The 24,090-nt window shown below is 48.9% G+C and overlaps 1 protein-coding gene across 4 annotated transcripts in view; it reads left to right on the top strand.

Moving 5' to 3' along the window:
* Nucleotides 1-24,090, top strand: part of LOC100119820 (rap guanine nucleotide exchange factor 2) — a 116,899-nt gene that overhangs the window by 20,561 nt on the left and 72,248 nt on the right. For 3 of the 4 annotated variants that reach the window (XM_031927985.2, XM_031927984.2, XM_032597802.1), the window contains 3 exons: nucleotides 3,303-3,614; nucleotides 5,692-5,819; nucleotides 7,971-8,054. In XM_031927985.2, the coding sequence (XP_031783845.1) occupies nucleotides 3,546-3,614; nucleotides 5,692-5,819; nucleotides 7,971-8,054 (281 nt within the window). In that variant the 5' untranslated portion in view covers nucleotides 3,303-3,545. Of the gene's footprint in view, nucleotides 1-3,302; nucleotides 3,615-5,691; nucleotides 5,820-7,970; nucleotides 8,055-12,854; nucleotides 13,746-24,090 lie in introns of those variants that run through there. The other variant, XM_031927988.2, reaches the window with a different exon arrangement.

The raw sequence follows: 24,090 nt of genomic DNA, 5'->3' as shown, positions 1-24,090 counted from the left end.
CGTCAACTTTCCGTACATGCAGCCAGGGGTTATGGTCCCCTGCAACCACACGCCGCGACGTCTGCTCTAGTATCGATTGCGCAAAATTCGCGCGCGCCCGTTTATAAGCGACTACTACTGCGGCGACGGTGTTCGCTTTGCGTATAAATAGAACATGGTGCGGCTCTACTGTGTTTGGGACGTCGAACTATACGCGAGAGAGTCGCGCGCGCGCGGCCATCAAAGCGGACGTCGAAGTTTGGAGAGAGAACCTGCTGCTTCGATTATCCCGGCGACGACGGCTGTGCTGATGTCGATTTCGATGCTGGTTGGTTTGAGGTTTCGCTCTCGGGAATGTGCATGAAAGGGACAAGGGAGGAGGAATTTGATTGGAATGAAGCGAGGTGAAGAGGTGCGAGGTTTGCGCGGATGAGGAAAAGTCTTATGATTTATGGCTTTAATTAAAAGATCTATGGTACTGCGAGAATGTTTGAGAGCTTTGAACCGCCAGATCCTTGGGGTTTAATGTTTTCAAGGAGGAAAGCGTTTAAACTTTGGAATTTCGCTTCTTCTGTATCTTTAAAAAGTTAAACTGCCATATACTAAAATGCGAATCCTTAATGGTCGATATCAAATCAGATTAGCCTCACTTATAATATACACTCATTAGAAATATCGATAGCAGCACAGCACCTCGCGAGGAGAGTCACTATGGGTTAGGCGCATGCGAGGTTAACGTCCTTATACTCGATACGATTTACATAAACGCACGTCAATCGCGTTGGGGCTACCCTAGACGTTTGAAAAAAACATCGTCGCCACCGTTTTACGCGTTCTCACGTAATCGACACCGAAATAAATGCTTTTTTGCGAAATTCAATTATTCGCGGCGATTCATCAGACAATCCTCATCGATTTTTCATTAAGATGAAATGACGAAATACCTTAAGCAAACTTGACCGCTTTTCTTCGCTCGAATATAAAAAAACTTCGCTACTCTTTCTCTCACCTCGCGCTCTGCAGTCGCGAGGAATAATTGATTCGGCCTTCGGTTAAAAACAGCGCCACTCGTATACCAATTGATTTTTTTAGATATCTCTAAGCAGACCCTGTGTGTCTAGGAATTGATCGATCTCACACGAAGCAGCTCTCGATGAAACGCCGTTCCATCACTCAAAATTTTCTCCCCATCGATCAAACGAGAGCCTCCGTACCTTCAAGAGAAAACAGATTTATACCTATTCGAAGCTTCAATTTTCAATTTTAAGGATAATACTCGAAAAGCTAATTTCCAAAGAGAAAGCAGCTCGTATACTCGTAAAAATCGTGATCGAGCAGCGCCACTAAAACAGCAGGATTAATCGTCCAGTAAAAAGTCGGTGTAAACAGCCGTATCACCAGCGAGCAGCGTCATAAAGCATCCGTTCATAAAAATCTCTCGAAGAATCGTATAATCCTCGAGAGAGTGAGCCAAACGGCTGTAGCTGATAAGACGAAGAAGCGAGGAGCGCGTCGCACGCGCGATCAATCAAAAGATCGGAAGCCCGCGTTTACCGGCACGCGTCTAACAGTTCCACTCGGTCAACGCGCGTTTATGCGCTTCGCGCAGCTGCAGCCGACATGCGCGTGCGTGTCTCCGCGTATGGCGTCGATGATGAGTTGCGTCATTTTTTTTACGACTCGTGAAAGTATCGACGGCGTATCCGTGCTCGGAGACTCGTTTGCGGTCGTTTGTTTGGCAAATACACGGGGTGAAGTTTTTTTTTTGAAAACGTGACATGTTTATTGATCTATGCGGGTGTGCGGATGAAATTTTTCGCTTCGTTACGAGAGAAAACAGAAACTAGCGCAAAGGAAGAATCGAACTTCGATCGTCGAAAGCGTCCATAGAGACAGAATCGCCGATCGAGCGGAAGAGATAGTCGTCGCGCACGTATACGTTTATAGAGAGAAGTCTCTTGCGCGCGTCCTATACTCAAATTCAACCAAGGCCGAGGCTGCGAGTTCACGTATATCGGCCCGCGACCTCGACTCGTCTTCGCTCGTGTCCGGCGGAGACACGACGCGCGATAATAGTGGCGAAACTTATATCGGGGGCCGTCGCTCTTTTCGACTCCAGTTTCTATTGGACATAGTTCGAATAATTATTATACGCATAAGAAAACGTTTTCACAAGATCGGCGTCTCTCCTATACTCCCTTCGACGTATACGCCAGGTTCTCGCTCGCGCACGCGCGGATAAATGCACAGCCCTCGGTATACCATATACTCTCTGTCCCGCTGCATACGCTACTGCAGGTGACGTCACCTATATTCAAGGTCGGCTGATGAACTCGCTCCTCCTCCTTAAGCTTCTCCTGCGTGCCGCGAGTACCGGCTATCCTCTTTCATTATATGCACTAGTAGCATTTTTCCGAATTTCCAGGCCTTTTTATTCGACTTTGCCGCAAGAGCTCGCGTGCGCGGAGTGTGTAAGGTTCTTTTTACGCCGCTCTGAGTTTTCCTTAATTAGTGCGAGAGCGTGGCTACCGCTTCCGTATATCTTCGTTTGATTCGTCGCTCGCGAGCGGCGCTTCTTTATTTCTGGTATATAATTGGATGGAGATTCTCGGTTTCCGTCGTGTGTACTGCGAGTTTTTGAAAATTCAGGCGAGACAGCCGCTCGCGAGCCTGATTTGCATGCGTGCGCCCAGAGTGTTTGGAAGCTTGAAATTATTTATTTATGCGACGTTTTTGTCTACTACACTGTATTACGCGAAACGTGACCTACTGCGCAGTGAGAGCCGATAACTAATACACTATACGTTCGCGTTTACCAAACTATAGGATACGTTCAGTGCACGCTTTGCTAGCCCGTAATTTTTGTAAAATGCACGCTAAAAGCATAGCGCAGATCGATACCGTCGCAGGCCGATCGTTGATTCTAAAAATTCGCACCTTATCCCCCTCACTTTTATAGTGTAAACACACGCTGCATTTTTCAGCGCGACTCTCCGTACAACGTTTAATTTCTTTCTTTCCAGCCGAGCACACACTGTCCTAAACACAATTTAAACCAAGCCGCGGCTCGACAAACGAGAAAGCTGGCCCTGCAATCAGCCCGCATTTAATTTACCCTCTTCTCTAAACCTGCGCCCTGCACCCCCTCGCGCTAATTAACTCGCTCTACTCTCGAGCTATACACTACACTCTGCTGCTGCAGAAATATAACGCTAAAGCGAGACAAAAAAGAGAGAGAGTGTGTATATATATATGTGTGTGTGTGTAAGCGTGGCAAACAAAGAAAAGCGCTGAAAAGGCCCTTGCGTTTTTTCTCATTTCAGGCGATTGCCGCTTGCGATGTGAAAAGCCGCTGCTCTCCGCAGAGCGCGGCCGGGGCAATATGCAACCTCGACGACTGCCGCTGTCAGCGCTGCTGGTGCCCTTCTCCTGAGCTCGACCTGCTGTAATAATCGGAACGCGATGATCCAGTAGCCGATTGTTGAAAAGAGCCGAGCCAGAGAGAGAAGCTTCTGTCGCAGAGTCGACGAGGAAAATTCCGAAGGAGAAGAAGAAGAAGTGAAATTATGACGGAGTATCTGGATCCGCACTTTATACGGGCGCTCTGCCGCGATCCGGAAAGGCGTACGCTTCAGGTAAGCTTCATATACATACACGTGTGTGTGTGTGTGTGTGTGTGTGTGTCTGTGACGTGAGTTGGAGAGAAAAACGCGAGAGGAGGCTGCGAAAGGTGAAAGCGAGTGAATGAAATGCGCGCCGCGGGTATATATAGGGAGCTCTTCTTCGTCTTTTTGCTGCAGCTCGTCTGCCGAGTTTTCCGCCCGTCTGTCTGTTTGTTCGCGGATATGCTGTATCAGCTCTCGAGTGCACGAATTTTCGGCGGAGTGCAGGCAAACTCGAATGTAATTTTTCGCGATAAGGAACTTTGCAAGTAGAGCAAACATCGGTGCCCGATCCCTCGGGGCGAAAAAAAGAAGAGAGAGGGAGAGGAGCATTCCAGGCAATCTCGCGAGAAGATCAGGCTCGGCGCGTCAGTCCCGATGGCCGACAGGTGACTCGCGCTGCTACAGAGAGAGCAGTGAATGAAAAATCACGCGCGCGGATGTGCAGAAGAGAGAGAGAGAGAGTGAGCGCTTGAGAGAAGGAGAATAGAGGGACGTGAGAAAGAGAAGGACCGTGCGCGTGATCCAGTTCAGTACGACCCACGCGTCTTTCGTTTTAAAATGGGACCGCGCGAAATTCTTTGTTTTTTCAGCCTTCCGGATCATCGTCGTCGTGTGTGGGACACGATTTGATTTATCTCAGCTCGGATTTGTCGTTATGAGTTATTAAGGCCGCGAGCGCACCAATTACGCCGATGTGTATACCAGTATTGTAAAAAGTCCTCGTTTTGCAAAATCGATCTCTCGGATTCCACATGAGTCAGCCGCGAAGAAGCGCGCGAGGGGAGAAGTCGAGTTTAGGCGCGAAACGTCGTCGCGCGACCAGTTTCTTCTATCCCCCTCAAGGTCGTCCAGTGGCGCGAGTTGCAGCAGCTTCCCCCGATACGCATCTGCGAGCAGCTCGAACAAAGGCGTCGCGCCGCGCGTGTTTTGTAACGGAGATCGGACGCCGATTTTATCTCGGCTCTGATAAGCCCGACAACGATGTATCGATCTCGGCTGCCGAAGAAGTAGGTTGCGGAGACGAATCCCGACGACGCGCTGTGTATTAAAGTGAAAGATTCGATTGAGCCCATCAAGCTGGTTCCCGGTAAGATTTCGTGCGGTCGCCGGTAATATTAGATTCATTGAAGTTCGTTAAATTTTGAGGATCTCGGCGGCGCGACTGACTCACCGGGCGCTTTTGGCATTGCGGTCTATTTTAGAGGGAGAACCGCAGTCGATATGCGGTACAGGATCATCGCGAAAATATTCGACGAAATCAAATCTAGCAGCGCGCTCTATTCCCATCCTTTCCGCGCTCCATCTCTCTTTCTCGGCCTCTTTGTCAACCGCTCGCCGGTTGTACAATAAACTCGACGACGACTGCGCGCCGTCGGCATAGCCGTTATGAGCCCAACGGCTGCACTTTGCTTTCGATCGCTCGGTTTTTCGCACGCGACGTCGCGTGACGACAATTCGCTCCTATACACTGCTCCCGATGCTCCTTTGTAGGGGACTTCTTCCTCGCTGTATATAGCCATTCGTGCGCGGTGTTGTTTTTTTTCTTCGGTTTTTTCGTTCTGCTAGAGTGTCTCTCTGCGTACTTCGAGGGAGTGAATTTGCTGGATGCAGGTATAGGGTATGTGACGTGTGCGTATGAAAGTTTTGAAGAGAACCCTTGGAAGAGTGTTTAATTAGGTTCGGAGTAGAATGGCGATATCGACGGGCGAATCTTCATTATCGCGGGAAAAAAAATTCACGCGCGAGAAAAGAGTCGATCGACGTCGTCGCGCGAACAATGCCTCGCGATGAGAAGAAAAAAGAGAAAATCCGGTGGCATTAATGAATGCCGAGAGAGACACCTTAACAAGGCGTCGACTTGATTACTCTGCGGAAGAGCGAGAAAATAAGGGATTTCGCTGTGATTGAAATTGATCGAAGCCGAAGATTTGCGTAGGTTGGATTCTTAAAAACTGCCCGTTCACCGAGTTCCAATTCGGGAGCTCGAACAATTAGCCAGTAGTAGTTTCGTCAAGCGTAATTTTTTCCTCTCTCCTTTCTCTCGCAGGATCTCCAGTTCATTTACTACGGCCTGCTCGGTCTGGAGGCGCTTCGACCCTGCAGGGACTCGGTGCTGCGCGGCCTCTGCAAGACTGTGCGCTACGAGAGACACCATGCCAACCACGTGCTCTACTAGTAAGTACTAACGACCTCTTTCTTGTCTCGACTTTTTCTTCGCCGACGAGGCTACTTTTTCTCGGGAGATATGACTAAACGAATGGCTTATCTCTGTGGATGCGCAGAGTCGAGAGGGTTAAAAACGAATGAGCCTGAACTTGAACGCTCTTGACTCTTCGTTATCGCTCTTGCTCTGTGTACGGCCGACAATGATGTGGATACACGGAAAAATGATACGAGTCATGCGATGTATCTAGTATACCTGGCTTCCATCAAGTGATTTCGTAATGTCTCTCTCACTTAATAAAGATGCAAGTGTCCGACACTCGAGACACGTGTACAGCGACTGCTCCGCACTTGTCGGAAAGATTTTTCAGTGGAAAACGCGTCGTCTAATTACAGCCAACTGGCCGAGATGCCTTACGTAAACAAATATACGGGAAGATTTGAAACGCCTAATGATACCTCCTTAAGCCGCGAGGCGGTTGCGAGAAAAAAAAGTAGAAACTCTCCTCCGACTCCCACACACGACGTCATAGCAGTTCGCTTTTTTAGCGAAGGTTCTCATGACAGAAGCGATTATACGGGCTTATGTAAGAGAGATCTTCGACCGTCGCGGTTGTATTAGGCGAGAGAAAAAAATTTCCTGTACGTCATCGTTTGCTTTTCACTCGCGCTCTCGCTTATATAGTATAGTTGCAGCAGCGCAGCTAGAGACGAAATTTTCAGTGCATCGAGTAACGCCTCCTCGCGATGAAGCATAGCTTTTTTGCCTGGTGGCTTATCTTAATTGGAAGCGTCGGACAATGAGATTTTCAATAACTGTATACGCAGATGATTAAAAACCGTGTAGTAGTACCGTTGCCCATAATCTTGTAATTCCCGATGAGAGACGTTGTGCAACGTGCTGTGAACTGGTATAAAATTTGTCGGCAAACAAGATCGTCAAGCTTTCCTCGTCCAAATATACACCGCGACGCACGATTATCCGTGAATTCTTCATCCTGCAGCGGAGGCAACATCTTCGCAAACACGAGCGCGATAATTTTAAACTCGGACGCGTCGAAAACAAACAGACGGACAGCGCGACACGACCAGGCAGACAGGGAGGCGTATCAAAACGAAAACGCACGTGGTCGCGAGGCGCCAAAATACCGGCCTGCGCACGAGACGCCGCGAGAAGTAGATGCGAACCGGCTGTGGTAAGACGCGAGTGAGAGCTAGGTTGATCGCGGAAGGACGTTCAGGAATCCGCTTTACCGACTGTGGAGGCTGCTGTTTTACCTTGAGCCGATGCGCGCGGGAGTGAAGGTTTACAACTTATTATCAAGTGTTTTTTATTTATTATCGATTCATTCTTTAGAAACTTTGCGTTTGTCGAATCATTCTTCCGCGATTCCTCGATACGGATGCAAAAACAGAATACCTTACCGACTCCGGGTACCAGCGCCACATCGATCTCTGTGCTTCCCCCGAAGATGTCGCTAACCAAGTCGAAAGTCCGAACCTTCACGAAAGGTCCCGCTGGAGAATTCCAGAAAAGCCTCCGGACCGTAATCTCGCCCTTCGAAACCCACATACATCCGAATCCATCGCAAAGCACTTCAGCCTCATCCTCTTATCCTCGCGCTCCCCAATGAGAATTCCTTAAAAGTGACTCAGGTCGCGGCGAATTTCTCGGAAGTCTCTCTCTCACTCGCGTCTGCTGTATAAGGCCGTCGTCGGTCTGCGTCTGCTCCGCTCCACCGTCTGCGTATATGATATTGCAAGAAACTGCCCGAGCTTCCGGCTTTGCCGTGTGTACACACAGCGGCCAAGTGCGCGCGCGTAACGGCTCGCGTTCCTCCCATTACGCGGAAACGCGGGATGTGCGCGCTGATGGCTGTATATGATGATGATGAGGACGATGGGCGGGGGAGGTGGATTCCGAATTCTCGAGCGTGGACGTCACGGCCGCTGACGGAGGAGAGGACGTCCGGCGGGGGATGATTGCGTGGTATCGATGCTGGGGGAGTAATGAGTTTTCCTTGCCGCTGAGGGGATAATTTGCTCCAAGACGTGTATAGCGCTTTCCGTGTATCCACAGATGACGCTCCGTACCGAGAATCGTATTTATATAGAGATAACGATAAGGACTCCTGTGCATAACTATGTATTCACAATTTGCAGCACTGGCGAGCTGGCCACCAGCTGGTACATCCTGCTGTCGGGCTCCGTCTTCATCGACGGCTCCATGTTCCTGCCCCGGTCAAGGTAAGTCATGCGTTTTACGACAATTTGAATACAATGCTGACGCGAACCAGTGCCTCCTCGAGAGAACCATAACCACGGCGACTGCACACGCCATCGTAAAGAAGAGAAGAAAAAAGCAAACAAACGAAAGCGGCAAATAGATTAATAAGCCGGGGAAAATCGGGAGCTGAACCGTCCGTAAGACTTCCGGCTGTCGATTTTTATGGCCCACTTAAAACGCTGCGCTGATTGCGTTGCGTTCGTGTACACATGAGAGCGAGGAGAATTTCTCTCCATAGAGAGATAAACGATTCCAGGAAGACCCGCGCGTTTAACGCGTACCTGACGATGTTGCCCGCACAAGGACTCAGCCCTGATTTTGACGCTTTATTCTCGCGTCCTTCCGTCCAGTGTCGTCCTCGAGGCGCCAACCACATAGTGTGTGTATGCGGCTATGTGCGCGATGCAGTCATGCTCGGAATCGCAAATCCTGGGGATGACAGATAAGTGAGGCCGTGTGCGCTTGCCGGCATACGAATGGCCCGTATCAGCTGCACCGCAGCCGTGGGCTCTTGCGCGCTGATCGTAGGTCGCGTTTGCGGCGTTGTTTGCGTTTCGCAGACAAAGGGATTTTTGTCGGTTGGATTATATCTATTCACGCTGATTATTCTGAAATAATTTATTTTAATCCGCAAGCTCTCTCTCTCTCTCTCTCTCTCAAGGGCAAAAAGCCTCGCTTCCTCCTTCCCTCTCATCCAGAGCCGCGAATACAAACAGCCCCCTAATCGTCCCGGCGTCTAATGCTCGCCATAGCCTCTCGTCGTTACTCAGAGGCCAGGCTGCTATATAGTACATATAGGAATGCGGCTGCGCCGGTGCTTTACGAGCGCCGCACGGATTTTACGGGCGCTTGGCGAAAAAGCTGCGCGCACACGAGTCGTATAATGCCGCGCTTGAGCCAAAGAAGAAGAAGAAGAAGACACGAGGTGGTCGTCCTTTTTTTTTTCAAGCTCGACAAGGCAAGATCTAGAGAAGACACGGGGGTGGTGCCGAGTTGTAAATATTTATCGGCGCACGGAAGGAATTTTAGCGCGCGCGGCTCCGTTTTTATAGTCGCATAGGAGCTGCGAGCGCGGGCTCTTTTGAGGAGGGAGTGAGATGTTAGGATCGATGCTCGCGCTTGTTTCTATTACTCTGTGCGCTTCGGAATAGTTGCGCCGGTTTATGGGCCGGCGGAGAGAATTATCGGCGCAGAATGAGGAAGTGGGTGTCGGCGGGGGAGAATGGAGCGAATGTTTTGCTGCTATACCTATATTGATTCGAGCGAATGAAGACACGGTGAACGAAATATTGTTTAAACGCATTTTTCCCGCAGTATCTCGCGCAAAAGCGTATTACAGTTTCGCGAACAAAAAGGCAGCTCTTTGAAAATTCTAAAAGGCAAAATCCCTTTGTTGGCCCAAAAAGCTTCCTTTCCGCGTTGCATGAAATAAACAATGGCAGGCTTGCATGTACTGCGCGCTAATAATTCATCCAAACTCGCCGGATCGCACGTAGTCGTTCGAAATTTCTATTTCCAACCCACGGCGAACAAGTGGGTCACTCGCGCGATATATACCTAGAGCATCGCCGCAGCACCATCAAAGGAGCTGACGAGAGAAAAAACGTTCGCGGATGCAAAAACTTTTCTTCGACGTCCGAATATATGCGCGAAAGAGAAAGGCTAGAGTATCGGTTCTCGAAATTTTGAGCGGATCGCTCGAATAGCTCTATATCGAGAGCAAAGTAATATAATCCGGGTGAATCGAATGAGAATTTTCGAAAAATTTGCAAACTAATCAGCGATTTCCGATAGCGAACTTTTTCCGCTTATTCGCCTGCTGCACGTATCTTTATCGGTTCTGCAAAGCTTCCGTCCACCCACGCTGGCATCTCATCTCCGACTGCAACGCTAAACTGACATAACTCTGCGCGTATGCAAAAGTGCGGGGGCGTATCGCGCGAGCGCACGCGCAACGGGCCAAATGGTATGATTGCCCGGCTGGCTTTATTATGTCGTTCGAAGTACTCCGGCTGGTGCCTTTCAGTCAGATAGTTATTTGGAGGGTTATCATGTCATTTTCGGGCGGTATCCAGCGTTTTCAGCCATAAAAGCTCCGGGACAGTGTGGGACATTGATTTTGGCTTTTCTCTCTGATCAATATTTCATGCGCGGCTTTTATATGCTCGTTAAATTTAAAAAACGCTTTGAATAACTGACGATTCGCGCGTAAAGTGGTGAAAACGGAATAAAAGTAACAAAGAGAATCCGAATAAATTCGTCATGACCAACTGCATGAGCCAGGAGGGAGAGCTTTCATCCTCGTCGTAGTCGGCAAAGCTGCATAGCATATCCGCGACGTAAAACCGTGCAGCTACTCTCGTTTGAAGGATAGGATCAAACGGGACCCGACGGACACTCTCTCCGCTGCTGCAAAGAGTCGAGGCCAGAGACGACGTCGGAGTCGCGCGTGTATACGGCACTGAGACGTACACTAGATACTCTGTGCGTAAATACGGCCCTGCGCTGCGAAGATTACGACGCAAAGAGCTCTCTCGGTACTGCTTGTGCACAGAGCTATACGAACGTATGCGCAAAGTGAAGGGATTACGCGCGAGTCGAGGCAAAGGATCACAGAGAAGGAGGAGGAGGAGGAGGAGGAGGAGGAGCAGAGATAGAGAGGGTAATGAGCGTGAGAAAGAGGCAGAGGAAAACGCGCGCGCAGCCTCGTGACGACACAGAAAGCGCGAGCTCTGTAGGAGAGGAAGTTGCTCTATGCATATAGCCAGGAAAATAAAAGGAGGCGATGCGATGATCGTCGAAGATCGCAGGCAGTAGGTGTTTTCCTTAGTGAAGCAGTCAATGTTAGCAGTAGATGCGGAGATCGAACACTTTTTTCATGGATTCGGAATCGTCCACGAAGAGAGATTTAATCAATCTCCCGCCTGTTTATTGCCATTCGTATTATCCCGCGGAGTTATGCAAATTATACGCATAGATTACGAATTTTTCCTCCGCGAACGTTTGAAAAGTTGCCTCTCGCAAGCTCGCCAACAACTATCTCTGACTAATGTCCTACTCGCGCGAAATCGCATTACGCAAACAGAAAAGCCGCCGCTTAATTTTTCCAGATTACAAAACTCGCCATTAAGGCAGTAGTGTACGCGCGTGTGTGTGTGTGTGTGTGTGTGTTGAAGGAACGATCGCTATGCGCGCATCTCCTGCGATATCGGCCCGCACACCGCGACTCTTTCCATCTTACTCCCTTTTATTCTCCTCGCTCGACGTTGTCGTCGTCGTCGGGATGATTTCGTGGCTAAATTTAGCGGAGCACAATGAAAATGCCTCCGCGCTCTCGCTTTTTAGGTCGTGTGCGTGCGTGCGACGACTCGGGATGAATGGATTTCGAGAGGAAGGGGGGCGGCTATTGTGGTAGTTTTGTTTTCCGCGCAGGGATTAGATTTTTAAAGCGGATACACGCTTTGAAATTTTAAAACAATCTTTTAAACTATAAATTTTATACCATATCCATAGTTAAGCTCCGAAAATAAACCGCTCATTAAATCTCGAAAATTCAACTGCAAGCTCGTTCCGTTCTCGTCGAGCTAATTATACAAGCCGCAACTCGAAAATTCAGCTCTCGCGGAATAATCCACGCATACGGCAAAACGGCGCGATGGAATTCAGAGTCGGCCGCGGTCTGGAATCCGCTAGCAGAGAATGAGCTTGTAACCGGTATATCGGGAATTTTTCCCCGCAACAATGCCGCGAGCTTTTTTCATTCGCGGAGCATCGCGCTGGATCTGCCGGAAGTATCAGTGCCCGTGAAAAATAGAGAAAGGGCGCGCGGGCTTGTGTTCGGAAAAATGGAACCGTTTTCCCTGCGGATTTATTCTGTACCTCGCGCTCGCGGTGCATCGCGTCCTGGTTTCGCCCAGCGTGTATTGAAAATTGGAAAAGTCGAGGCGCGACGTCATAGCTACAGTGTCGTTTTTTAATCAAAAATCGACGATATCGTACACGTCGATTAATAGTTCCGCTCGTCGTTGCGCAATATGGATATTTTAATTCGACTAGACAACAACAACTATCGCGGCCGAACGTGTTATCGGGTGTGACGCAATTTTTCACGCCCGGCACGTGTATCCGCGCAGGGATTATAATGAAAACAAGCGGCTCATCGCTCGAGATTATGCAAATAAAACAAGCAGCCATGAATAAGATGATCAGCGTCGTCGTCGTCGTCGTCGTCGTCGTCGTCGTCGTCGTCTCTCTCTCTCTCTCTCTCTCTCTCTCTCTCTCTCTCTCTCGCAAGCTCGTCATCGTCCCGACGAAATAGCAGCGGCGTGTCTAACTTTAATAACGTTTGGACTTTAATAACCTACTTCGACAACTCGCACGATTTATTTATTCATGCACACGGCCAACCACAGTCCCATTCATACTTAACCGCAAAGTTCATTCGCCTCCGTATAGACCTCGCCTAGAAAGAAAAGGAACTATCCCAAAGCCGCACTTGTCCGCGATGTATCCCAGCGCATTAACAACAATGCGTCGCGCAATAATTCTTTCGTCATCGGTGCAGCAGCAGTACACAGTCAGCGTCCAAGAAGCCAGCCGAGGCGCGCTCATGAAATTCCATTCACCGAGCGAGCCTGCGCGCATGCAGCGCCTAGAGAGAGAGAGAGAGAGAGAGAGAGAGAGAGAGGGTGAGCTCTCGCGGCATAGCGTGCACCGAGAGGAGGGGAGAGCCAGGAGAGAGAAACACACAGAGTCACAGTTACGCGCGCCGAGCGGCCGGGTGACGTTGCTGCTCAATCAGTGGTCCTGTTGCTGCTACAGCGAATCGGTGATTTTGCTCCTCGTTGAATCCGCGTATCGATATATTGTGTTTCGTGTACGCGGATAAAATATGTAGGCGCTGTGCGCGAAGTGAAGGATGTACTCTGGGATTTAGTGCAAGTGCGATATAAATTTAACGAATAATTCAGTTGTGTCATACACGTTTGCTCTTTGTCAGCGCCGGATGACGAATCCGCGGCGACGAACAAGGCGATATTACACCTCGTTGTTGTGCTGCTGCGGCTATAGTATCTAGAAGAGCGAAGCCGATCCGCGTGAAAAATCTCAACGGCAATCGATACTCATCGGCATCATCGTCGTCGTCGGCTCTATCTGTCTCGAGTTTCTCGCGCTCGTGTGTGAGCGCATAGTAGCGCAGACTCGCTTTCACCCGTTACCGGTCCCTCTCGCGCTGGAAATCGCGGCTCGTAGTCCATTGTGCGAGCCGTGGAATTGCCGCGAGAGGTGAAAAGCACACCGGTTCGTCTCTGGCTGATTGACTGACTTTCTTCACACACGTGTCCGTAGAGAGCCGAAAACTCAAGCGTTGGAAAGCGCGCAACCGGTCGCCGGAGTTTCTCCCGAGAAAAATCGCGACAGAGAACAGTATGCGCGAGTGAGATAAGGGACAAGAGAGTAACGCGTACAGCTCGACACACAGGCGCTGAGGGAGAGTCGCCGAGCGGCTAGAGAAGAAGAAGAAGTAGTAGTAGCAGCAGCGAGAAGGAGGCGGTGGGAGAGAGCAGAGCCGGCAAACTGGATGCCACGGACGGTGCCCCCCTGCCCCCGCCCCCGCCACCGCCCGACATCACTGTCACTCAGGATGACCGGTGAGAAAAACGAGCTCCACTTCGAGACCAGCTTTTTCCTTTTTTCTCTCTCGGGCTTCTTGCTCGCTGCGTCCTTTCGTATACGCGTGCGCGCGCGCCTTTTCATTTTCTCCAGTCGAGTCTTCGTTGTTGTCGCACAAGTCTGGGAATGGGAAACTGGGTGTACGCGCCTTGCGAAATCTCTCCCGAGGACTGCACGCCGGACATATATTATTAGAGAAAAATTCGATTTCTTACACGTTGCGGACGTCTTTTCGACACAAAGATACGTCAAAAGTGAACGGCCTTTGTGGACTAAGCATATCCTCATTAGAGGCGAGCGGGAATCTTTTTCACATTGTTTTTTGAATCGCGCGCTGAAAAAAAGTTCTGCTACTTCTTGAACACACGCCCGTATTTTATTCAACTCGCGCTCGGACTTTTTCCCACTGGCCGTAATTATATAGCGATTTGAGAGTCGAGCGAGCCATGTATATATCTGTGAGATTAAGTTAACAGTACACCTCGGCGCAATTATTGCGCCGTCGCGAGTCCGCGGAAGAAGCCACTAAAGTATAATGTTCACGATCGACAATGATAATAATTGGAGTATACAGCCCCGCGTAAAACACGCCGCGGACGAGAGAGAATAAAGCGCTGCGTCCCATCGATTCTCTCTCTCTCTTTCTCGATTACCTTCGAGATTATTTATAAACGAAGGAGACAAAAAGCCGTTTTCAGAGTGCAGCTCTCGCAAAATAAAACAAACACTCCGCTTCGCTTCGCGCAAACTCGCTCTTTTCGCCGAGAGAAAACACGCTATGCGATCCTTCACTCTCGCTGATGTATACCGAGGCATCGCAGCAGCGTAATACGCGGAATAATCTCGAGGAAGGAAAAATACCGTGCCAAGGACGAGATCAACAAGTAGCGCGCGCAAAAATCGTCGCCGTATAATAAAAGCCGATAAATCGAATCCTAGATCAGGCTCGTAACCCCCCCCCCGGATGAAGGTGTGATTCTCGAGCCCTTAAAACCACTCCCACGCGCGATCGTTAATCCAGTGCTTCGCGCTCCCTGCATCAGGCGTGCAGTTTTCCCGCGAAAATCGCTATAGTGGCGAACTGACCCGTGCATAAAGCGATGGTGCCTACGCTGTACAGCTCGCGTGGGTATATATTATCGGCCGTTGTATCGACGAGGAGGATTTATTAATTTTGCCCGCAGGGGGACTCGAGAAAGTTGCGAGAGATTTGGCTTTAATGAGACTTAAACCGGGATTTTGTTCTTGTAGCTCTTGTGTGTATAATGCACCGGGTTAAGATCAACACTGTAAGAGCTGCCGCTAAGAGGATAGTCCGTTGTTTGCGATAAACACGAGAGCTAGAAGCTTTTGCTTCCACAAGCAAACTTTCAAACGCAATGTTGTGCAGCGCGGAAAGAGAAACTTGCGCGATCGCGTAAAAAAGAAAATCACCGATATTAGTTCGCGCGCGGCGAGTAATAATCCCGTGGGTATATATATATACACACACACACGCGTCGTCGGCTTGAAAGGCAATATCCGAAACGAGGGAGAGGGAAAAAATTCGCCCGATATATCGATAAAGACACGCGAGAAAGTTGCGCAGTACACAGGAAGCGAGAGAGTTTTCTTTAACGAAAACAATTAGGGGAGAGAATAAAGAGGTCGATGAAAAGGAAGACACTGTGCAGTTGACAATCGTTTTCCGATCGGGAAAATCGTTGAATTCTTAATGAACTTCAATTTCCAAGCCCACGCCTTGACTTTTCACTTACAGCGCTTCGCGAGAAGACTCGTAATGACTTCCCCGCTTGCGTATACAGTTTGGATATACATCGCAGTTCACGGGGGCGAGTAGAGAATAGAGAGGGAGGGAGTCGATATTCCAGTCGTCGAGCTTGCAGATGCTATCGAGAGCTTTTTCTTTGTGCATTTTCCCAGCGCCGGCGAAATGGCGCCTGTCAGTTCATACCTGCTATTTTTTCCTCCCTTTTTGTTATTTATAAATCGCTCGCTGACGCCTATTACTTTCGACACGTCAATGCGAAAGTCCTGTGCGAGGGCGAAGCTATTTTATTTATAAACCTTATCGTTCTTGTCCAGTTTATATCCATTCAAATTTCCTCCGCAATAACAAGCTCATCACCGCAGCGGCTTCATCTCAATCTGCTTAATTTATCGCGAAGCGGCGCCAAGTTTTGCCTCGAAAACCACCGGCTGATTGTTTTCTCAGTCGCGAGTATATTATACAGAATTTACCTCCCATACACGCACACACACACACACACAGCGTATTTCCACTTCGCGCTTTCAAAACAACAGAGTGTATACTATAACATAGACGGAAACGATAAATTCGCACAGCGAATCATGACGAAGCAGCTGAGAGCCGAGACTAATGAGATTCGACATCGCGCGCGCGTGTGTGTACGTAGACAGAGAAAAAGAGCCGAAAACGTGCAGGAGTCGAGGACCTTTTTTCCGGTGCGCGCGAGGTTTATTAAAAAAGTTCGGCGGTTTCGTCCTTTCGCTCGGCGGAGATTGAATAAAAGTCCCGTGTGGCGCGTACTGGATAAAAAGGAGGATGTTTTTTGTCCGAGATAGTTCGGGAAGATCAGCGCGTGAAATCTGTTTCGAGGATAAGACCTTTATCGAATCGATTTTCGCATAACGGATCGGTTTCGCTGCTCTCGTCGATTTATTGGTTAATAATTCATGGAAATCTCCTCGTATATTAATTTCCGGAAACCTTCGGACGTATATACGCTACACAAAAGTCGTATCGATTTTCCGCAGCTCCATTATTCTAATTGGACGTTCGAGAGAGAGAGAGAGAGAGAGAGAGAGAGAGAGAGAGAGAGAGAGAGAGAGGCTGCGCTCACCACGGGTAAATGGTTCGATTGAAACAATTACGAATTCAGTTTCTCTCTGTCCCTCTGTCTTGTCGTCCCTTGATGCGCACATCTTCATTTATCTCGTTTTAGGTCAGCAATGCGACGATACTTGCCGAGCTATTCAGCACTCGCGACTGACGTCCATTTGGATGGACGTCATTATCGCGAGGTATAAATAATTTCGCAACTGCCGAGTGTTGTGTGTTGCCGGCGGGCCGTGTGTAATAGTCCTGAATATTGTCGCGGGAAAACGGGCATTTATACCACGTTAATATTTTAGGATAGTGCTTTTGATACCTATTGGCGATTCGATATTTGTCGGGGTCGCTTGTATAATTGCGATTGCAATTTAATAGCTGAAATTATCGCGATAATTGTTCAAAGGACGCACGCGTTATTGTTATAAATTATATACAGCTCCGATGTGCAAAGGCCGAACGTGCGCGTGTATCGACAAAACTTTCGTAATCGCATTGATTTCTAATTAAGGTAGTTTAACAATTCTCGACATCGAGAGCTGCGGATCATCAAACAAAAACCGATCACGTGCGCGCGACGCACGTGCGTGTGTGTCCCGCGCGGATAATGATCGGCGAACGCACAAATTTTCGCGAAACAAAAGCAGCCGTATAGCGACCTCGTATGGCCTTCTCGAGTGTGAAAACACACGTGTAGACGAGCAATTACAGCGATCCTCCGATTAATCAGCCGGAGAGCTCTCGAAACGCCAATCGTACACACTCACTCTCTCGATAAATCACCGTAGTCCGGCTCTCGCCTCATCGAAATCCCGGCGTCGCAAAAACCGCAGGAAACTTTCTTGCCTCTCCCCTTCCCAAACTATAACTATAACTCGATAAATCGCACTCTACTCAGCTGCTCCTTCAAACTTCGATATTACGTCCGAGTCACGTGGGTATGTGTGCTCACGAGGAGACGACGCACAACGTGTGTGTGCGAAGCCGGAGAGTTTCGTCGGGGGGCGAGCAATTTCCGCGGGCTACATTGTGCGCCGCGCGTTGGTTTTAGCCTGAAAAGACGGCTACTTTGGCTGCCCACGCGAACGAAGAGAGCTCCACCAGTGTATAGTTGAGGGATGGATATACTCCGAGCGAGGAATGCGCCGCTGCTGGCGAGTGGGTGGATTCTTCGGGTGGGTTGAGCCGCTGCGGTTTTGTCCTGCGTTAACTCGAGCTTGCGTCGTTCGTTCTTTTTTATATCGGCTGTGTAGCTGCACACGTGCCCGCTTTTTGTCGGATGAAAAAGTTGGCTATATTAGCAATGCTTCACATCGATGATTAATTTCTTTTTTTTATCACGTTTTCCCAAAGACAAGGACGGGTGCAGATCGTGAATGGAAAGTAGTATAAAAATAGAAAAACTGAGACACCCCTACAGTACTCTCGGCTTAAAGTTATACACAGCGCAGGAGTCTGTCTCTATTATACGCGGACAATAGGTTCTAAGTCCTTTGTAAACGAGCTGCGAAATTGAAAGAAAGCCAAAGTTTGGCCGATGATACTCCCTCTCTCCCGCGGACAATAAGCCGGCGGGGGATTTGATAAAAGAATCGTTGCTATAACTTGTCCCTTTGTCCTAAATTATTCTTCACTCGCGAGTCCGGACTTATTACGCGAACGTTATTAACGCAAAACGAAACAATAGCTGCATGCCACCCGCGAGGGCGTATTATTAACAAAATTCGCAGCGCGCTAATTCAACCTTTCTCGGCAAGAAGTATATATCCAATAAAATCCGATTAAATTCGTATAATATATCCAATGTAGCCCCGGTTGATGTCGATGAAATCAATATTTCAACGAGATAGCGTTCGGTCGTCACACGCGCGTCCGAAATTAAAACCAAAGCGATAACCGGAATCGCCGATTAAAGTGCGCAAAAATCACACCTAAGCGAAAATTCCGCGCATACATCCACGCGCGGTATTACTTTTAATTAAAATCCCGTAGACTGTAGCAGAGCAACGACCACGTGTGCGGCAAAGGTAAATAACTGAGCGAAAAAACAAAAAAACTCCGGTGCGATAGAGATTGAAAACGCCGCTCTCTGGGGCACGCGTTGCATCAGCCCCGAGGAAACACGACGCAGCCACATGCGTCTGTCTCATATATTTGTTATTCAAATTGGCCGTGTGCTCGACGCGACACGTTTGGGAAAATGTTCGGAGAGAGAGAGAGAGAGAGAGAGACGAATTTCCCGGCCGTCACACATACAGCACACGCGCCATTTGTGTGGCGGAGTAATGAATTCGCAGTGACTCTTGAATTTTCATCCGCGTGTGCGGCCTCATCGCTCTGTGTGCGCGTGTGTTATGTCAGCCGGCTGATGGGTTCGTCGAGGCAGTGTTTACGGAACGAGCTCTCGCGGGGTCGTGAAAAAACACGCGCTTTTCGGGAAAACAATGCCGCGCGCGCGTGCTCTCTCGTAACAGACTAAACATTCATCGGCCACTGCGAAATTCGCGCTCGGCGGTGACAATTTACATGATAAAATAAAAGGATAATCGAGAGAGAGAGAGAGAGAGAGAGAGAGAGAGAGAGAGAGAGGGAGAGTTGCGATACCCCGATAACTAACGTCCGAATTTCTCCTTCGTATTTTTGTTCGGTTACGCAAAAAAAGAGGGAAAAACAACAATCGAGAGCGACTGCGTAGGTGCGAGGCTCTTTTTTTTTCATACGAGCCCGTCGTCGCATCGTCTACATCAAAGAGCGAGACACGCGCACTCGAGTTTGCTTTGCCGCACGGCTATATATCAACTAGTCGCGCGCAGACTTCATTTTCCCTTTGATTCGGCACACGATCCTCTCGCGCGTGTGTAACTCTCGCTCTGCCTCGCGCGCGAGAACAGCGTTTACTCTCACCGCAGGGGTACCGAGAGCGAACTCTTGGGGCTTCAAGGGTAGTTCGAGCGTAGTTGCAGTAGCGTATATGGGTGGAATGGCTTCTTTCGCGATTGCGGTTTTGGCTTGCGGCGGGAGGTATTTAAATAGCCTCTCTCGCATCAAAGTGGAGTGTCATGTACACGCTGGAATTCTATTTTCGGAAGAGTTTGCCGTTTGCACTTTTCAAAAATGAATAGTGCTCGTGAAAAATTCACTTTTTCAAATTACCCAATCTTCACGTGCGCTTTATTCCGGAATTCCCTTTGAACGTCTACTTTTCTCGTCCGACCACGCGATTACGCGCCTTAGTCATCTCTGGCTGCATGAAAAAGTAAGCTCTCTCTCTCTCTCTCTCTCTCTCTCTCTCTCTCTCTCTCTCTCTCTCTCTCAACGCAGCTCGCAATTTCACGTAGACAATTCCGGGAAAGAGCAAAGTAAGCGCCAGCGATATAAGCCCGTCGCGCGCGGATATTGTTGTGTACGACTCTGCGAAACGACTCGCGAAAATATAAACTCTCGAGAGTAACGTAGCGCCGGGGAGCGCGTTTATAATGCAGTCTCATTAAAAAAGCGCGTGTGTACGGCGCGATTTTCCTGGAAACATTACGGTTTGTACAGCGGACGAGAAGTCAACCACGGAGCTTTTCCGATTTTCCAGGATTTCCCTTCTCTTCAACACAATGAAAAGCTGCAGCTTTATCATATAATTGCGACTACACATCCGGAAAACTCGCCGGCGCAAAATCTCGAGAGCTATGGCGCACTCGGTATAAAGCGACTATACTCAGTGTCGACTCGCGCAGCAGCGGCTCTCTCTCTCTCTCTCTCTCTCGTGGGGAAGGAAAAAAGAGCAGCAGCAGCAAGCGGAGGAACTGCACCGAGCCAAGGCTATCGAGGCGCATTCCGCGGCGTTCACCGCTGCAGCTCCTTTCTTCGTGCACCTTGCAGGCCTTCGCCTGTAAACACTGCGCGCGCCGGGCATTATAGAGCCGGGGCTGCGCTTCGCGTTGAGAGAGAGAGAGAGAGAGAGAGAGAGAGAGAGAGAGAGAATCTGTTGCTGCTTTTTGCCCGCGAGATTCGGATCTGGGGCAGAGAGCTAGCACACAGCCATTATAACGACGTCGATATCGGATGCGCGATTTTTGTTGCGCTTTGTTGTTCTATGTGTGTTCGTGTGTGGGGGGAATTCACTTTGGCTCAATTTATTCGACGAGCGCGCGGGCAGTAAATTTCAAAGTGCAAACTCGGAACTGCCTAGCAGTGCGGGATGAATCCGATTAGAGAACGGCTGAGAGGAGAATCGCGGCGGCGGGGCATTCCTTTCTCGGTATCTAATTTCCTTGATTCCCTACTACTGTTGCAATAGAGTCGCGGCGCGGAAAAAAGGAAACGGAAAATTCTCGGAGAACGACGGCAGCCGTGAGAGGAGCGCGAATGAAAAAAAAATATAGGCCAAGCTAACTGTATGTACATCACGGCTGTGCAGCAGCTGCTGCGGGTCTCTCTCTCTCTCTCTCCTTTTCGATAATCTCTCCCCGTCGCTTTCTTAATATCTTCTCTTACTTGCATCCCCGGCGTTGTTTAATTTCGTTGCTGGATCTCCCGCTTGTATAACTGACGTCGCGGCGACGTCGAGGACGAGCTATTTTTAAAACACTACGCGCGGAATCGCAGTCGTCGTCGCGGAAATAAAAGCGCGAGTCAGCGGTACATGCATCGCACCGTTGCTCGCGCCTATATGTATAGTCACTGCTTTTTCCGCCTGTCTCTCTCATCCTTTTTTATCAACCCCCTGTAATCGTTGTCTCCGCGCTCGACTCTTTGGCTGATGAACACTCGTGACTATCGACGTCATAGCCGACGTCACGCGACCAGCCGTAGGAGAAAGAGATACAGCTTCCTTCAGCCCTGTTGCAGCGGTATCTCTCTGTCGGTTTTTTTCACGATGCAATAATTTTGATCGGACTCGCCTTTGTGACCGCCGTATGTGCAGGAGATATAGATAAACCGTGTCACATCGTCGATTCGCCCATGATGCACTGCAGGTACATGGGAACGGGAGAAGTTTATTTTAAGAGGGAGCGCGAGAGCGAAAAATCAATATAATCGCCGCTGGAGATATGCCACCTGATTAGCATACACACGCGCCTTGTGTATCTACAGGCTGAGGCGCGATGGCATTGAAAATTTTACGCTCGGAAGTGTGTGGCATTATATTAATAGGGGATTTCGATCGCGCGTTATAACACGCGTGCAGCTGTGGAGGAGGATGTCGCGCAGGACGTTTTTGCATATACGATGGGCGGCGTATTTTTATTTATAAGTGACGGCTGTGCGGGGTTTTTCGCTTCAAATTGTATTCCATTAGTTTTATGCGCACGTCGGAGGCATGTCTTTTTTTTATCAGAGATGCGCCGCCGATGATGTTATTATAGAAATTTGATCGGAGTCGCTGAGAGGGCTCGCGTCGTAGCATAAGCGATTGAATTACTATATTTTTCTATTTTTATAGCCACATACTCATTGCGTCGTTTTTCTTTCTGTTCCAGGTGAGTTACCCATAATTCATAGCGGTGTGTGCGTTTGGACACGTAAGTTTGCACGCCGTGTACATAATTAATTCCGACAGCGTTTCAAAACAAGAATTCGAAAAATTCGCCCCAAGAGTTGACTCTTCCCGTGAGTCATATCCTGGTACACGTCACTTGGAACGAAATCATCCCCTTCTGCACACGGATAATTAAATTACCGTAGCCCATGAAAATCCGCGACGGTCACATACGCGCTCGCGTCATAAATAATGCAGGAACGTCCCGAAGTCGCAGTGCGGATCGGAATTTTGGCAGTGGTGAGGAAAAACGCGCGGAAAGGACGAGAGCCAACTTCCCGTTGGCGCCTTCGTATAGCCGTCTGGAGTTTTTTTTAAGGGATTCGTTTTCCGGTCGTTCGCCTCCTGCGTCTGAGTGGGAGAGCTGTTACGAGATGAAAGCTGGGTTTCTCTTTGAAGCAGTTGTTATTGTGCAGTTTTATATAAATCCCTTATCTGAGTTTAATTAAACTAAATTACTGATTCCTGAATTTACGTCCGACTATGTCGCGTGACATTCCCTCGACCACTTTATCAAGAATTTCGTCATTCTGAAAATCGAAAACGCTGATGCGGGCAACAATGAGGCTCACCAAAATTATTAATATTAGTAGAGAGCTATACCTTGACAAAGCTGAACCGCACGAGATGCTCTCGGAGATTTCCGCTGTCCTTGTTGTAGAAGTTTGACACAGGAAGCGCCAATATCCTCGTGTTCTCTATCATCCGCAGTCGGAGAACAGCTCCATCCAAACGGTCAGCAGCTTCCACCCTGTCGCCCATAGTGGTTAAGTTACTCACGATGAAGTAACCCTGGGACTATCGGTGTCATGCCAGCTTTGCGCATGGCTTTCCTTTGCCTACGGCCTCGTACTTAAAGCTGTGCAAATATGACTATTAACCACAAATCATAACTTCAGGTCAATCAGGTTGAAATAACGGGACCAATAAAAGAACACGTACACATGCTGCGCTATACGTGTACTCCTCTCTGCAACGCTTGGGGCACAATGAAATAATCAATTAAAGATTTCCTCCTGGAGTTTCACGCTCGCGTGTACAAAGCGACTCGATCAGCGAGTCTGCCAGCGCACGAGGACGCAGACAGTAGTCGTCTAGCGACGAATAATCACGCTCATGTGTGTGCCGTGAGAGACAAAAGAGGAAAGGAGGATGAAAGATTTGGCGATAAGATGTTCGAAGATCAGCCTGAGAGCTGGATCGAGAATAAAAACCTTTGAATTTCGAGCGATTCTAAAGAACTGTTTTCAAAAATCGATCGAAAGTTCCTATCTCGGCAAGGAAATCCAGACTTCAATTTATTCAGCCCCGTCGCACTCGCAGCTTAATTTATAACGAAGAAGGAACTGAAGGAAGCAAATCAAGCAGCAGCGCGTCGCGCATCGAAATAAGGCGACTTTTCCGCAAACTCCCGTAAGAGAGAATCCGTGAGCGCGACGACGACTACGTCGGAGGAAGAATTATAAAGAGACAAAGATCGAGCGATGCGAAGAAGAAGAATAAGCGACGCTCGACGGAGATGGATACGGCCTGCGCAGATGGGAGAGTAATGCAATTGGAAAGAGCAGCGACGGATAGACGAAGAAGGACGCGAATGCAGTATATAGGATGAGAAGAATTAAGCCAGCGCGCAGATGGGTATATCTAACGGGCGCCTTTCAATCGCATTGGTCATGGAAATTTTTCTCTCCCGACGTAACGATCTGCTATACCCTCGTGGTACTTGTTTTCCTTCAGACCATATAGTTAACGGATCGACTCGTTGGCTAATTTCATCATGGCGAGTTGAGAGGGTAAAGGAACAATTTTGCTCTCCGGTGTGTGTTACGCGAGAAATCCAACAACTGCAGTAAACAGCGAACTGTCGAGGCGTGAAACTTTATACCGTACGAGCCTCTTTCTCTCTCTCTCTCTCTCTCTCTCTCTCTCTCTCTCT

Source organism: Nasonia vitripennis, chromosome 3 (genome assembly GCF_009193385.2).
Source record: "Nasonia vitripennis strain AsymCx chromosome 3, Nvit_psr_1.1, whole genome shotgun sequence".
Taxonomy (NCBI): Eukaryota; Metazoa; Arthropoda; class Insecta; order Hymenoptera; family Pteromalidae; genus Nasonia; species Nasonia vitripennis.
The sequence above is the reverse complement of the archived record's forward strand: the minus strand, read 5'-3'. Positions and strand labels throughout refer to the sequence as shown.